Raw genomic sequence first — 17,833 nt, forward strand, 5'->3', positions numbered from 1 at the left:
TTAGTAACGTTTTGTTGGAGGCCTCAGCCTGTCCATTTCCTTTAGGATAATAAGGTGTAGATGTCGTATAAGTGATGGAGTACCACTCTGTTAAACGATGCACATCCTTATTTAGGAATGGTATGCCATTATTTAAGAATGGTGTGCCATTCTATTTGGTACCCCAAAATGACATACTATATTCTCCCTCTGAAAATTAGCTACTGAGCTACCCATTACTTTCTTCATGGCCACAGCTTCTACCCACTTGGTAAATAGCTTAGTGGCTACCAAGATCCAAATACATCCTTCAGAAGGGGGACTTATAAGACTAATGAAATCCAGCTTCCAGTTGTGAAAAGGATATGGAGCCATAGTTGGTTGGAGGCTTTGATGGATGATATATACCTCATCTCCCCACCTTTGGCATTCTTGACATCTATTGGCGAAATCCTGGGCATCTCTTTGCATGTTAGGCCAGTAATATCCATGGTGCAAAGCCATTTGCCATAGCTTTCTGCCACTAAGGTGTCCTGCTGGCTCTCCCTCATACAAGTCCAAGAGAATACCCTTTACTTCCTTGCTGGAAATGCACACCAACCATTTCCCTTGGAAGCTCCTCTTAAACAACTTCCCATCCACCACCTTGAATCTTGTTACATATCTCTTCAACTTTTCCTTTTTCAACCAATCAGCAGGTAGTACACCTTCTAAAAGGTATCTCAGGTATGGATCCTGCCAATATTCTTCTTGAATTTCACCATTTAGAACTTCTGCTTAATCTGGGGGTATCATAAAACAAGTCTTGCAATCTCTCTGCTCTTCTTTGGCGTCACTGGCCATCTCTAGCCAAAAGACCCCTAGCCTCTACAGTTGTCTATATATGCTAACATCAAGGTTCACCCCCACAAATATCATGGAATAACATATACAGTTGTGTTAGCCCTTCTTGTCTTGAGACACACTTCATCAATAACCCTTTTACTTCTTTTAAAAACAAGTCTCCATTGATCTTAAGGAAGTCTTTCATATTAGGTGATAAATTTGACCCAACATCCTTACCTTGAGTTATAGCTTTCAAGAAAGGTTCTCGCCAATCTTTTGGGAGGCACAATCTACCCTTGATCAGGCCAGGCTGCTTCTTTACTCGAAGTGCTAGAGGTGATGTGTTTCATGAGTTCCTATGTTTTGGCCCTGTAGGCGGCCAAGCTAGGATTCTTCAACCCATAGGTCCCTCTACCTACTCAATGACTAAGTCGGAATCCCACACCTCCTTGCTCTTAGGCCAAGAGGGCCCCCATTGATTACTCTATGCTGGCTATATACAATTAAAAAGGCTTGCCAGGTGACGAAGCAACCATGGTATGAGGATCAATCAGAATATACTATATCTTCTTAAATGCTCTCTCACATTGATCACACCACACAAAAGTTGTCCCTTTCTTGGTTTGCTCAACCAAAGGCTTTAAGATCATGGCCAACCCTAAGATAAACCTTCTCAAGTACGACACCTTCCCCACAAAGCTCCTTAACTCTTTCAAAGTCGGCATCTAATTCAATCCCTCTCTAATGAACAAAGAACCCTAAGAACTTTCCTTAGGACACCCCAAAGGTGCACTTTAAAGGGTTCATCCTCAGATTATACTCTCTGCATCTTTCAAAAACCTGTCTCAAATGTAATAAATGTTCAACGGGGTTTTTCACTTTTACCACCAATTCATCAACATAATCTTCTGCCTATTTGTGCAACATATCACGAAATATCAAGGTCATGGTCCTCTGGTAAGTAGCACTAGCATTATTCAACCCAAAGGGCATCATCTTATAGTAATAATTCCTAAAAGGTGTCTTGAAGGCGGTTTTTTGAGCATCTACTAGTTCTATGAAAATCTAGTTGTATCCACTATAACCATCCATAAAGGAAAAGTGCTCACAACCATTAACTGTATCCACTAGAATGTCGACATTGGGCAGTGGGAATTTATCTTTAGGACAAGCCTTGTCATGATCTTTAAAGTCCACACATATTCTTATCTACTACTTGCCTTTCGTCTTCACTAGAACAATGTTGTCTAACCATTCTGGCCACTTAATTTCCTCTATGAACCCTGCTTTAAGAAGTTTGTTCACTTCAACCTTGATCTTTTCTTCAATATCCAAGCAGTATTTCCTAGTTGGTTGCTTCACAGGCTTGGCTTTGGGATTGACATTCAACTTATATCTCACTAGCTTAGGATTCAAGCCTAATCTTTCTTTATAATTCTAAGCAAAAACATCTTTATATTCCTTCAACAAAGCTACCAACATTCTCCTTTCTCCCTTTGGTAGGCTTTTGCTTATCTTGACTGACCTTTCTCCCCCATCATTCATGTTAACCTCAATGAGTTCTTCGTGAACATTCTTGACAACATCGTTCATATATGCAGGGGCTTCACTTAAGGGTTCTTTAACTACATGCACCCCTTCTAGCTGTTGAGTAAGGCTAAATGGGTTAGGCTCGCCATTCTCCAGACCCCTTTCCTCTAACTATCAGAACACGTATACCACCTTGCCATTAGGCTTGGTGATCCTCCTTATCTTAAGAGGCCTTTCAGGTTCTGTGACTTCTCCAACATCTTCCTCCTCCTCTCCAATACAGTGACATTGAAAGGAAGGATCCTATTTTCTCCCTCAGGTTCAAACTCTTGGTGCAGGGCTACCTCTACATTGTCAAGTTCTACCCTATCATAAGGTATCCTAGTGGCCTCAATAGTCACAGGTTTGCCTCTCTAAATAGCCTTCACACATTGGTGATACATAGAATCTACAGCTTTGTGCACTTTAAGCCAAGGGTGGCCCACCCAAAATGATATGATATGAAGTATCACCATCCATTACATGCACAAGAGTACGTGCCTTGATAGGCCCTAACCTCAAATCCAAGGACACATGCCCTAAAGTGCATTGTTGTAATGCCCCTATCCCTAACACTTGAAGTGGCTCTCAAATGATTCTTTCTTGTGGAATACCCAAGGCATCCATTGCTGGGAGGGGCAAGATATTGGTTGAAGCACCGGTATCCATCAAGGCCCATTTAATTTGAAAGACTCCTAAGAAGGCGGTGACATATAAAGGTTTTTCTCCATCAATTGCTCAATTGGCTAAGTCCCTTGAGGAGAAAGTCACAGATTCCCTAGTTTCTCGATAAGCTACATGCAATAAACTTCCCTCAGAAGCAGCCACTCCCTGGCTTCTTTCCACCACTCGAGTCAAGGCCTATGCTGCCTCCCTCCTAACCAATGGTCTGAGGCCTATCCCTTCAAGAAATGAATGAACTTTGTCATCTTGTTGGATCCTTAACATCATTTCTTCATCCTACCAAGATGGGGGTGCAAAACTACTATTGGCCGCACTCCCAGCTTCTTCTTTCATAGGATCCTCACAACCTATGAAAAAAGTCATAGCTACCTTAAGTCTATGCATCCCATGATCTATACGCTTTCCATTTTTTATGACTAAATCACCCTTGGCCACTTTCTCATGGAAAATATTTCTTAAAGCGTAACAGTCCATAGTGTAGTGATCATTTCTTCTATGATACCTATAGTAAAGCACACCTCGCTTTTCTTTCTCTGTTGGCTTATGTTTATAGTCAGGTCAGACCACCACACCATCCTTCACCCAGGCATCTAGGAAGCAATATAGTTCATTTGCTGAGACAGAGAAGGGGGGATGAATATCGCTTTTCTCCCTCTTTCTGCCTTTGGTAACCTTATTTGTTTTTTCTACCATAGCTTCTTCTATCTTTTTACTCTCTCACTTCCAAGATTATTTAGGAGCACTTGTGGTCTGTGAAGTTGAGCTCTTGGAAGGCTTTCTCATTGACATGATGGTTCTTTTGGAAGCCTCCACCAGCCTTGTGAAAATTAGGATCTACAAGTTCTCCAAATAAGGGCGGTATTCATACAACATACTAGCAATGTAGATATCCACCAATCTTTCTTCCTCAACGAGATCGTAACATATTAAAGAAAGGTCTCTGAATCTATGAATGTAGTTTAGTAGCCCCTTAGAGATCCTCTACCTCTCCTACTGCAAATCTAGCAGAGTAAGCTTTTCATCCAAAGTAAAGAACTTTTTCATGAACTGAGTAGCCATATCATTCCAGCTTAAGACCGACCCCGGTAAAAGGCTGGTATACCAAGTAAAAGCCCGACCTTCCAAGGATTTAGAACACTCCCCGAGTCTCAACTCATGGTCATGAGAGTGAGCTGTCAAAGCATCTACATACCTCCCGATATGATCTCTGGCATTTCCAATCACACCATCATATTTAGGAAAGATAGGAGGCATGTAGTTAGTGGGATAAGGCTTTCTAACCATCTCTTCAAGATAAGGAGGTCTTGTATCAATGTAAGCAGAACTCTTCACCTTTCTAGCCAAAAGTAAAATGGCTGCAATATCCTCCCTAGTAAGGTATGGAGATGCTTGAGGCTCATTGGGCTGTTGTGGTGCCCTATGCTCTTGGTTTAGAGGTAGAACCACATTTGATCTCTTAGTCCCTCCCTGAGGAGGTTGGCCTCCTTATGGGGTATGAGGAGTGGATGTCATCTGGCACAACGATTGAAACTCTACCCATATAGTGGCTTGAGAACATTGAAGGTCCTTTATAGCTGCCACGAAATCTTAGTTGCTGGGTTGTTTGACCTCTTCAGGGGACTCTATACCCTCATTGTGCATAGAAACATTATCCATGCTTACTTTGACCTATTGCTCTTCACCTGAACCTATTTATGCCACTGCATTCTTCTTTCTCAGAGGCATTGAACATCCAAAGAGAAAGATAACCAGAGATATAACAAAGACAGAATAACCAGAATATAATAAAGGAAAAACAACTAGAGATTCTCCCCAATGGAGTCGCCAAAAATGTACGTGCAAGTTAGACTATCAAGCTTGTAAAGGAAAATAAGCTATGGATCTAACAGTACATTTAAGTGCAAAAGCTTAATGTCAAGGTAAATGTAAAGGCAAAGCAAAGAAAGTAAAGAAGATGTGTAACATACATAGAAAACCCTTGAGAAGGGATGGGCAATGATAGGCCAAGAATGTATTGACCCCTTGTGATATATTGATTGATTAATTAGTTAAGTTTATTAATTAATCAAATTAACATGCAAAGCGCATGGTAGCACAAACAAATCACCAATTATCTAAAGTATGTAGCGGAAAATAAATTGACACAGTGATTTTTTTACGAATGAGAAAAACCTATACTGCTAAAACCCCACCGGGTGATTTTAAGGTCACTACTCCCGAGAATCTACTATTATCAAAACAAGCAGTTACAAGTAAAGGAATCACAGCATCTTATACCAACCTACAGTTAAACCCTTATCCTAATACCCAATTGGATTTGTTCTATAGTGGCAATCTCTCCTTTCTATGCACGGCTCCTAGTACGTGACTAACCAATTGCGCGGATCCCAGCACTTTACTTGATCACCAACTTGAGAAGAATGTTGGCTGCAAAGTTCTTCAGTTCATCACATGATAAAAATAATGAAGTTGCTTGGCCATAAAACCCTATAGTATACAAACATAGCAGCTTCTTCAAGAGAAAGAAGAACTAGGACAAACTAAGTTTCCAGTCACACTTTTCTTCACACTTGTGAAATTATGCTCTTGTGCAACAATGCGTAACATTTTACAGCCTTCAAAATAATCATTATATATGTTTAGGGTTTTGATAAAAGAAAGCCTAAATATACATTCATGGATTTGATGAAAATCAACTCTGAAAAACTAAACTTCATAAATCTCGACAGATACCCTATCTGTCGAGCAGCTATCGAGCCTCGAGCTGAAACAGCTTTCTTAAACCTCAATAGATACTAGCTGTCGAGATTTAATGAACAACACTTTCTCACTTGGTTCTTCGACAAACTTGGTTCTTTGACAGACTTGCATGGCTTTAACACTTAAACTTGAAAACCTTATTTCTTGAAACATTAAACACATCCTAGATCTACCCAATCACAAGTAAAGTGTATTTTGTTAAAGGATTAGCCAATTGCATAAAATAGTGACATATGTTCTTAACATTGAATCACATATATCCTAACAGAAAACCTTTGAGAAGGGATGCAAAACCATGATTGAGTGAAGGACAAAATATCCTTCACTCCTTAAAGCTTTATATTATATGAAAGTTTAGGTTTTTACACAATGGTCGTCTTCTTCCGAAAGAAAGCCTCCCTTTTTACCTCACTTTCCTGCCTAAAATTCCACTTCTTTCTCTTTATCTTTCTAGGTTTTTACCCTCATTGTTCAGCAACATGTTCCTCTTATAGTATGAGTAATGTTGTTAGGTACATTAGGACATGTGTCAAGCCCCCATTTGCCCATTTAAACCCTAATACAGCTGTTGTAGTATACTATGACTAGAGGAGAGAGGAGAAAAGCCAATTTCAGGGTAATGGGATAAAGGGCGGCTTTGCTACAATGTGAGGGGCAAAGGCACAAGCAAGGAGGTTAGGAGTGATGCACGTGTCCTTAGCAATGGTTCAACACAAGTTCAACCAATAAGGGGTGTTTCATAGCTTCTAACCATAGGAGGTCGCTATCTCCCTTTTATGTTGGTACTGGGTGTCCATTCCAAGAGCATATTTCACTCTTCCCCAAGATAGTCACGCCATTGGCACAAGCTAAACGTGGTCTTCCTTCAGCCAATGTTCTTCCCCCCTTCCTCACAGTTGGCCCACGTGTAGGGTCCGATTCCAGCCATGTTAGCACCCAAGTTTGCCTTGGTTGGTGTTATGTACAAAGCTCTATTTTTTTATTCTATTTAAATTTCAATTTGATGTTTTTATTATTTTTTCTCTTCCCCACTCCTTGTCTTCCTTTTCCTCCCTCATCTACTCCTCTTCATGACCCTACTCATCTAACAGTACTAGTGCATATTTCATTCTCCATGGCCATTACTTGATGCTCACTTGGTGTTTTAGCACATCATGTTTGGTTAATCGGATGAGTTATAGCCATACTAGCCGAGCTCCCTAATCAAATCACAACATTGAAATCACCATCTAATTCCAGGTTTGGGTTCAGGTTGGTGTTAATGAGGTATTAAGTCAATTTTATTTTTATATTTTAGATCCTAGTAGTTGATTAGGCTATTAGTATTTTAATATTTGAAAGTAATATTATTTTTGTCATAATGCAATTAGAGTTTCTTACGCCAATTAGAACTAGAGTTTAACAATCCTTTATAAGTAAACTATTATAGTATTTTGAAATTAGTTGATATTTTGATGAATGATAAAAATAACCTTTGGTTTGGTGCTAACTCCAGTCCAGTCCAATTGTTCTGGTTGTCCCTATATCAGCTCTTATTTTGAGAAGGGCAGAACCAGCAACCAAATTGGAGTGAAAACTATTAAAGGGTGATGATAAACGACATGAAGCTTCTCCATCAAGAATATGACAGGGAGAACATCAAGTCGTTCCGTACAAAAAGATGAAACATTCATGAAGATTGAGATATATTTGAATATTCTCTTGTTTGTGTACCCCAGAAGTATATTTAAAGCATATATATTACAGGAACCCAACTGAATGATTTCATTATTACATTCTTTTTCTTTTTCTTTTTTTCTTTTTTTTTTCTTTTTTTGATAAACTATTACATTTTCATTTTTCACAACAAAATTAGACAAAATCTTGACAAACATACGATTCTCGCAAGCCCAAGTCTCCAAGACATCCTGAGAGGACAATTGCAAAAGGGACACTATCGCTGAGAATACAACTACTATGAAATAATAATAATAATAATAATAAATTAAAGAATTCAAGTTTCAAGTTTGAATTTCACTGCCAAATGCCTCAGATGACCGATTGGAAGGAATAGATGCAGCAGGCAGTTTGGTCACTGCAACCAAAATGTCGGCATAACCCAACACCCCAACTAAAACATCATCACTTTCATCCTCAATCACCCAAACATGAGTAGCCCTGTGAGACAGCATCTGAGCCATGACTGCAGCCAATGAACTAGTAACCTTACATGTCAAGGGAGCACTTCTGCCCCTATACATGCTCCTACTGACACCAAAACCGGGGCTAGTATTGTTGCTAAAGAACCCAATACTCCTACTACTGAATTTCCTCAATCTTGCCGACCCACCGCCTCCGTTACCTAACTTGTTATCACCGCCAACTGTTGAATTTACATCAAAATCAGGCAATGACCTTGAGGTCACATTATCTTCAACTCCCATCACAAACTGTCCAGCTGAAAGATTGGCTAAAGCCCATGCTGCTGCTAAGTAATCACATTTCCATAGTTTTGTGGCAGAAATATCCCCAATGATCTTATACTGACCATCTGGAATGCGCTCCACAACAGCAACTGCACTAGGGTCTTTGGGAAGTTTTTGAATTGCTTCAATGGCTGGCAGGGAGGCTTCAATAGAGTAGTAGTTTGGGTTAATGACTCCAAGAGAGGAGATGGAGGAGAGAGGGAGAGGAGCGAGAGCACCAAGGCAACCAATAAGGAAACGAATGACATCTTCTCTTGAGAGACAGCAAAACTTATCACGAACGGGGGTGGAAGATGAGGAGGGCCAATTGGTGTTTGCACTGAGGTTATTACAGCTACCAGTAGCAGTATCAATATTCTTGAGCCACTTACCATTGTAGAGAATAGAGAATCGCTTGCTCATGCCTTTCCATACTACACTTTTTGCAACAAGTAGACGCTTCACACCTTGCTTCATCATCTCCAGTGCATCAATCAATCTTGCATCAGAAATAAAAAGGGGGAAAAATCAAAATACGGGTAGAGAAGTTGCATCATTTGACACGTTAAAAAAAATTGGATCACAAACAGAAACTCAAAAGATGTGTTTTCTTGTTTCTCATTTAGTCAGTATCCAACTAAAAGGTAATGGGTTCCCATAGATGTCAAGATTAAAGAAAAGCATATGCTCCGGGTGTTATTTAAAAATAAAGGCTGGTTAAATACCCATGATGAATATCTCACCAAATTTTTCACATAACAAATTAGAAGCGTAATGACTCAAGGAAGCGCGGCCACATTTGCTTTATACCTCAAAAGGAAAAGTTAAGTTACAATTGACACAGCACATGCCCACACAACACACATTTATTCAATCTAATCCACATAATGTAGACACAATCTCTCCCACTTAAATTCTTGACGTTCTCAGCAAGTTCCACGTGTAGCATACCCCCAACCCACATGGAAGTACAAGGTTTGCTCTAATACTATTTGTAATGACCCAAGGAAGTGTTGGTCACATCTACGCTATACCTAAAAGAACTAGTTAAGTTACAATTGGGACTCCTCATAGTCACTTAAATAGCCTCCATTCAACTTAGTAAACACTCAATGTGGGACTCAGGCACTCAGCACACCCCCGCACAACACACACTTATTTAATCCAATCCACATAATCTAGGTCACAATAAGGGGGAACCTACATTCTTCCTAACTACCAGTAAATAATTACTTTTCCAACGTTCCCTGTTCATGAGGGCATGGGCTTTTGGTAATGTTTCTTTCAATTCTTTTGTAAACTTCATTGATTCTTTCAACAGATTGAAATTCCTCAGAAAAAACTTATGTACCCTGCCTGTGTACTAGGGATGTCTCTTTAATTAATAAATTAAGCAGAACTTGTAAAAACATAATAATAATTTCAGTACATCCTAGATTTCCACAAAATCTCCATTGTTTGGTAGATGCCAAACACGAAAGAACCTTTTTCCCAATGTTCTGTCACATCAAACCATTGGTATGATTACTACACATTCTCCATATAGCATCCAAGGATAGTAATGGTGTACCACTACATTAACAAAAAAATGAAAACAATCTCAAATTTAAACTAGAGGAATTCCTTTGTTCAATTAACCATGACTTGAACCAAATTTGAAAGAAGTAAATAACATCCAGAAACAAAGCAACTACATTGAAATTGGTAGTTCTGTGACAGGCGAACTCACCAATGAACATGTAAACTGGAGGGGAAAAAATCATGACTATTAGGGTGAAGATCAGAGTTACTAGAGCATGATCCTCAAAAGTCCAGGTCTAGGAATCACAGATACATCAGAAATGCTCATATATCTGGGTCTGCTACAGATACCATACAGCGGGGTTATGCATCCATGAATTTAAAAAATATTAAATTAAATTTTTAAGTCAGATATGTTGGGACACAGCTGGTATACGGTTGGGACATGGCTAAGGTAGAAATAAAATTCTCTTAATAAAAACTTAATGCTATTTTAAAACTATCTGGGGTAAAATCTCATAAAAAGGAATCTAAAGTTGTATTACATTTGAAGGAAAAAATAGCAAATTGATTAATGTTACTTTAGGGATTTAGGAATAAAGTACTTTAAGGAACTGTTGCTAAAAGTGCACTTCAAGTACTTAGGCAAAGTACAAGAAGCTCAGCGCTTTTTGCACATAAAGCAAGGTGCATTTGCAGGAACACGCCTTAGGCACACTTCTTTTTTTTTTGGTAGTTTTTTCAACAAGCTTAAAGCGCACTTTTTGGAGCTTTTTAAAGATAGGGTCCGGTTAATGTGTGCCCTTAGGGCACACATTAAGCTTTCTATTTTTGAAAATATTTTCTTGGAAATTGAAAAATCTGTCATTACTTTTTCAATTCTTGAGAAATTTTTTTCCAAAAATAGAAATTAATGTGTGCCCTAAAACATTAGTAAAATCCTTAAAAATAATACTAATAATAAACCAAATGTGATATGTAGCAGTCAGATCTTAATTTTAACGCTGTTGAGGAGCTGATTACTTGATTGTTATATATATCAATTAATAGTTAATTTCAAATTTATCATATTATACTTTAAAAATACATGCTTCTTTCATCAAACATGCCTGTGCTTTGTGCCTAGGCTCCAAGAGGCCTTCGTGCTTAAATACCCCCTACGCTAAACATTGGAGATAGTTACTTTATACTCTTACATATATGCTAATTTCATATCTATAATTGCTTGAATTTTTTTTTTTTTTTTTATAGGTAAAAGTTTATTGATATAAAAAAAGGAGAACACCCTAGTACACAGGGAGTGTACAAGGGGTCAAACAATCAAGAACAAAATTTACAAGCACCTAAGAAATCAAGTAATGATAAAAATGATTGGTTCTACAAAGCAACCAAATAATCCATTAAAGTTCTAAACAAAAATAGCTTCAAGTCTGATATGGATCTCCTTATCTTCAACGCACCGACTATTTCTCTCCCTCCAAAGGCACCACAATAAGCAATGGAGAACCATCAACCATATATACCCATTTCGATGACGGCCAAATCTGCTTGTCAACATGCTAGAAGCCCCACTACAGATTATGGCATAACCCAGCTCACTCCAAACAAACCAAACACCATAGCCCCACATATCCATTGCAACCGAACAATGAAGAAAAGGATGATCACCCGATTCACCATTACACTTGCACATGTAGCACCAATCCAATATCCAAACCTTCCGTTTTCATAAATTGTCAATCGTTAAGCATTTCCCTAAAGCTGCAGTCCAAACAAAGAAAGCTACTTGAGAAGGAATCTTCTGTTTCCAAATGTTTTTCCAAGGACAGCAATAGTCATTAGAGCCCACTAAGAGATTGTAATAATCCTTAACCCTAAAGCCCCTCTTTCCATCAAATTTCCAGCACAGCTTATCCTCACCAAACCCCCTCACCGAAGCACTATATATGGTATCCATGAAATCGGCCAGTGCCTCTAGTTCCTGAGCATGCACACCCCTAAAGAAACTTACATCCCAAAACAAGATTCCATTATCAAACTTCATAATCTCAACCACACTAACCTCCTGCTCTCAGCAAAATCTAAACAATTCAAGATAGCTGGCTGCAAGAGATGTTTCACCACACCAATGGTCTTGCCAAAATTTCACCCTAGACCCATCCCCAATATCATATAAAATGTGGCGAGAAAAAGAAGGCCAGCCCCGACTAATATTTTTCCACAAGCCAACACCATATGGACCATTAATAGGCCTAGTACACCAGCTACCCCATCCACAACCATATTTCACCGCCATCACTTGCCTCCAAAGGGCAACCCTCTCCATCCCAAATCTCCATAGCCACTTTCCAAACAAAGCTTCATTAAAAAGTCTTACCTTATCCCCAAACCACCCAAAGCAATGAGAGTTCAGACAGTAGCCTATTTAACCAAATGGAATTTTGGTTCATCACCAATGCCACCCCATAAGAAATTTGTCTAAAGTTTCTCAATTCAGTTAGTCACAAAAGCAGGAATAGGAAATAAAGACAGAAAATAAGTGGGTAAATTAGATAGAGTGCTTTTAATTAAAGTGACTCTACCTCCCTTGGATAAGTACAAACATTTCCATCTTGCTAATCTCCATTCTATCTTCTCTAGAATTGGATTCCATATTGTCTTATCCTTGAATTTAGCTCCCAAAAGAAGGCCTAAACATTTCATTGGAAGAATACCTTGTTTACAGCCAAGGACATTCAGCAATAAGTCAAAATTATGCACCATACCAACAGGAACCAACTTTGACTTGCTCAAGTTTATCTTTAGACCAGAAACTGCCTCAAACCAAATGAGAATCATACGGAGAAACAAAACCTGATCCACATCAGCATCACAAAAAATTGAAGTGTTTTCCACAAAAAGAAGATGAGACACCACCAGAGATCTTCCCTCTAAACGACCCACACCAAAGCCTAACATGTGACCATCATGGACAGCTTTATCCAGCATTCTCCCAAGGGCTTTCATAACCAAGACAAATAGCAAAGGGGACAATGGGTCATTTTGTCTCAACCCCCTGGAGCTCTCAAAAAACCCACAAGGAGAGCCATTTATCAAAATAAAGAAGTGAACTGTAGATATATAAAAGAAAATCCACTGCCTCCATTTAGCAAAAAACCCACTCCGTTCTAGTAATTACATAAGAAATCCCCAGTTGACGTGATCAAAAGCCTTCTCAACATCTAATTTGCAAAGTATCCCTAGCAAACCAATTTTCACTCAACTGTCAAGGCATTCATTAGCACTAAGCACAGAGTCAAGAATCTGACTATTCCTCACAAAAGCATTATGTGCAGGTGAACTTATATCTTCCATGACTGTGCAAAGTCTGGTGGCTAAGACCTTGGCAATGATTTTATTTATTTATTTTTTTTTTATAGGTAATAAGAGTATTATTAAACAATAGCTCCAACAATACACCAAGCTTTCCACAGAGCCTAGCATGACCCATTGGATCCCAAAGATCTTAAACATATATACCCACAGTGAGTGACCTACCGGACAATGGAGGAGGAGATATCCATAGTTTCCTCATTACAATGGCACATATAACACCAATTCACCAAAATACACCCCTTAAGCATAAGATTATCCAATGTAAGAATCTGCCCATGAACCTTTAAAAAAAAAAAAAAAAAAAAAAGCACAGTAAGACTCCAAAACCAAACGAAAAAGCCAAACACGAAGGAAAAAAAAAGGAAAAAGAAAAGAAAAGAAAGGGAGAGACGAGACAGAGAAAGTGAGAGACCCATCTTGCTACGATGCTACCCACGCTGTGACGCCGTGATGCCGCCGCCCACACCCACGCGAGAGAGACCCATCTTGCTACCCAGTACCAAGGCCGCCATCAGCTGTCGCATACCCAAACCGGAGACCCATCTTGCCGCCACTGCCGATTGCTCAGCTTCATTGCTCCACTACTCCAGCCTTCACAGTTCATAGGTATTTAATCTATCCTTTCCTTCAAAACCTAATATAATGTTTGTGAATCTCAGAATCTAAAAATCTATGCTTGTGGACTTGTGGTGTTTGTGTTTTACTAATGATTGATGAACTGATGTTGGTGATTCCGTGATTATGAATTGAATTTTTGCCTGATAGCCCTGATTGCCTGTAGTGTTTTCTTTTTTGGCTTTGTGACTCTGTGTTTGTGACTCTCTCTCTTGTATCATGTAGATAAGGAGATAGAGAGAGAGTAGAGTTTGTCTGTTTGTTCTTTGTCCTTTGTTAATTGGTAATTGGGCAACAATAAAGACAAGTGACAGAGAAGAAAAAAAAAAAAAAGGTTAAGAAAAGTTTTTGTTAGTAGTGCAGAATAAATTTATAGTGTATTGGGTCAGTAAATATGGAGACACAAAGATAAAGACAAAGAGAAGACAAAGACAAAGATAAATAAAGGTAAATACCAAAGACAGGAAAAAAAAAACAAATCATATAACTATAATATAGAAAATTGTCACACAAATTTAAGAAAATAACAGTGATTCACTTATACCTATTGTTAACTTATAATGCTAAATTAGATAAATTTATAAATTAAAAAGAAGTGAGCAATACTAAATTTATAATTAAATGCATCATGCATATTACCTAGATTTTAGTATTTGTCTTTAGTTAGTAACAACAACCGTTTGTGAGATAATATATATATGATTTTTATTTTATTTATAGATCAAGAAAAAATCAATTACAATGTTTGATTTTTTCAAAAGAAGTCAACGCGAGATTGCAACAACTAATATTACTATTCCAATTCCAAAAAATGTGAATGTTCCAATACTAGAAAATATTCATTCCCCAACTCCGGAAAATATCGATGTTCCAATCCCAAGAAATATTCATTCCCTAATTCCAGAAAATGCCGATATCCCAATTCTGGAAAATAACCATATCTCTCAAACACAATTTCAAAAAGTTGATCTTGATTTTGGGTATTTGTCTTGGCTGATAGTTTATTAATACTATATGAATGCGTATTTGAAATTTTTTTTTTCTTATTTCCGGCCCACCTTAGCTTGAAATCCTAGGTCTATCTCTGGCCACATGTTTGGAGAAACTCTCCCATCCATCATGAATACCACGCCACAAACCACATCCGTGGGCCCCTCTACAAGCTTTAGTAGTCCAAACCCCCTTGACCCTCTCCATATTTAGTTGCAATAACCCTCCTCCAAAGATGAGTGCCTTCTCGTCCAAACCTCCATAACCATTTCCCTAACAGGGCTTTATTAAAATGCACTAACTTCCGGATCCCCAAACCACCCATTTCTAACAATAAACACACCTTCTCCCAAGCCACCAAAGGATATTTGAAACACTCTTCTGAAGATTCCCATAAAAAATTTCTTTGAATACACTCCAACTTATCAGCCACAGCTACAGGGATGACAAATAAGGATAGATAGTATGTAGGAAGGCTAGAAAGAGTACTCTTCAACAGTGTTAGTCTACCCCCTTTGATAAATAAAGAAGCTTCCACCCTAAGAGTTTCTTCTCCATCCTCTCCAAGATAGGACTCCAAACAGATGTTGTTTTGTAAGGAATACCCAACGGCATTCCCAAGTATTTTAGAGGCAAACTACCCACCCTACATCGAAGTATGGTAGCCAAAGCATCTATATTTCCAACCTCCCCAACAAGACTAATGGGGCGAAAATCCTTGACTTCAATTGCTAAATTTTTTTTAGGGATAAGAGTGATGAACATTGCATTCAAACTTTTCTCAAACTAACCTTTAGCAAAACAATGATAAAATACAGCCATAAGATCAGTTTTGAGAATACCTCAACATGCTTGGAAGAAGACCATTGGAAACCCATCTGGTCCAAGCGATTTATCCCCATTAAAATTTGGCATGACATCAAAAATTTCTAACTCCTCAAAGAATCTATCTAGCCAATCTGCATTATCATTGGATATCCGTGGAAATACCATTAAAAATTTCTAACTCCCCAAAGGATCTATCTAGCCAATCTGCATTATCACTGGATATTCGTGGAAATACCAAGACTTCTGGAGATAGTTGAACAACTTGCTGCTCAAAGTATAAATTCATAAAGAATTGAGTAATACAATCAGCAATCCTACCTTGATTGGAAGACAAGACTCCATCAACCACAAGGCTCTCAATACCATTATTTCTTCCATTGGAATTAGCAATTCTATGAAAAAAATTGGTATTTGCATCCCCCTCCCTCAAGTGTAGCACCCTAGACTTTTACTTCGAACTAATCTCTTCTAAAAGAGTGAGCTTTTCAATCTCAGCACAGAGATTTACTTGTTCTAACTTTTCCTTTGCTATTAGAGGCTAAGTCTCCTCTCTAACATCCAAATCATTCAATTTGTTCTAGAGTTGCTGTTTCTTAAAAGTGACATTGCCAAACTCCGCTTCGTTCCTTTTTTTAGATCCAACTTCAACGCTATCAACTTCTTAGCTAGTATAAATTTAGGATTTCCTTAGAACAAATAAGATGCCCACCAAGCTTTCACTTTATCAACATAATTCTCCACCCTCAGCCACATATTTTCAAAACGAAAAGAGTTCTACCTTTCCGATGACTCCCCCCCTCCAATAGAATTGGGTAATGGTCTTAAAGTACCCTCGACAGCGATCTCTATGCAAATAGAGTGAAGGGATCCGCCAAGAGCAGAGAGAAAAGAAACCGATTTAATCTAGAAGCGGAGGAAGTATTGGACCAAGTATAAAGGCCTCCTTCCATAGGTATATCCACAACTAAAGGCAACAAACCCCATTCAGTAGGTAGCTCAACAGACTCTGAACAGGTGTCCGAGACCCAATCCTCCAATAGTACTTCATTCCCATCAAATTGGGCTAATGACACCTCCAAAGCATCTGAAGACTCCAAGGCCAATTGGGTTTGTTCTTCCAAAACCTTCGTGACTTCCCTTGGAGGCAGAGAAATCTAAATCGGAACAGCCACTCTTCTTCCATCTCAGAGTTCAAGCACTCACTGCTCTGAATTCCCCCACTTCTTGCTAACATTGCTGGAGTGCTCCTAAAGGATCAAACGAATGTCTTGCTGTAAGTTCTCTTTACCATCGGAGGTGTTTGCTGACTCATCGGGCTCATCGAAGCAGAGAAACTTTGTATCGGTCTCATCGAAGCCAAGGATCTCATTATCGGGCTCATCGGCGCTAATAAAGTCAATATCAGCATCATCGGGGACTTTCATCGATTGGGCTAGCCTCAACGAGCTTCGGGAATCAGCTTGAGGTTATGCAACCACATCACACCTCTAGAATCACGCATTGAGCTCATCAAAGCCGAAGGCAAGTTTCCTGGGTTCTGGGTCTCGCCATTTGGAAGTGGTTGTTTTGGTTTGGGTCGCTAGACTGTGATGGGCTTGGGATTAATTATGGGCTTTGCGTTGAAGGGAGCTTTGGGTTTAAAAATATGGTTTTTATCTTCGAGCATATTGTTATTATCTTTGGGTATTTCTATGTGGCCCACTTCTTGGACTTTGGACCACTTTACCTCCCACCCACCATCCGGCCCACGCTCCAATCTCAGGCCAACATCCAACGTTAAAAGCGAACCATTGACACCACTAATGCTCTTTGTAATCTCAACTGACAATTTAGCCTTAGCATTGCTTGTTTCTTCCCAACATTCAAGTCGCGCGTATTGTGGCTTTGATTGCTCAAATTTGATTTGGTTGAAATTTGAAAATTCGGCATTAATTGTTTTCCTTTCCTGCTACCACTACCCTCTCTCTGATCACCCTCCGCCGCTACCAGCAGAAAACATTTGGAATTCTCCACTATCAGTTTCAGGACACAATTAAATGGCTGTTTGATGGCAAGCGACCCAGGAGCAATTGCTTTTTGTAGATGTAATCCAAAACCTCACCACCCACTACCCGATTTCCCTTCTGGCACCACGAGAAAGCCTTTCCGACGGCCATGGATAAGTTCCGAGATCATTAAAAAACTGCCGTGTGCATTGGAACCCAATTGCAAAATAAAAACTTTCTCACCATCCCTAAAGGTTC

The 17,833-nt window shown here is 39.0% G+C and overlaps 1 protein-coding gene across 1 annotated transcript; it reads right to left on the reverse strand.

Annotated features, from left to right (window-relative positions):
* Positions 1-7,485: 7,485 nt before the first annotated feature.
* LOC112012559 (CBS domain-containing protein CBSX6) lies at positions 7,486-17,014 on the reverse strand. Its single transcript, XM_065780922.1, has 4 exons — positions 16,879-17,014; positions 15,627-15,721; positions 13,320-13,438; positions 7,486-8,760 (listed from the first exon to the last, which is right to left on the reverse strand). Exons 1-4 carry the CDS (start codon positions 17,012-17,014, stop codon positions 7,818-7,820), a joined length of 1,293 nt encoding a protein of 430 aa, XP_065636994.1. The 3' UTR covers positions 7,486-7,817.
* Positions 17,015-17,833: the final 819 nt, after the last annotated feature.

This window comes from Quercus suber, unplaced genomic scaffold, assembly GCF_002906115.3.
Source record: "Quercus suber isolate HL8 unplaced genomic scaffold, Cork oak 2.0 scaffold_251, whole genome shotgun sequence".
Taxonomy (NCBI): Eukaryota; Viridiplantae; Streptophyta; class Magnoliopsida; order Fagales; family Fagaceae; genus Quercus; species Quercus suber.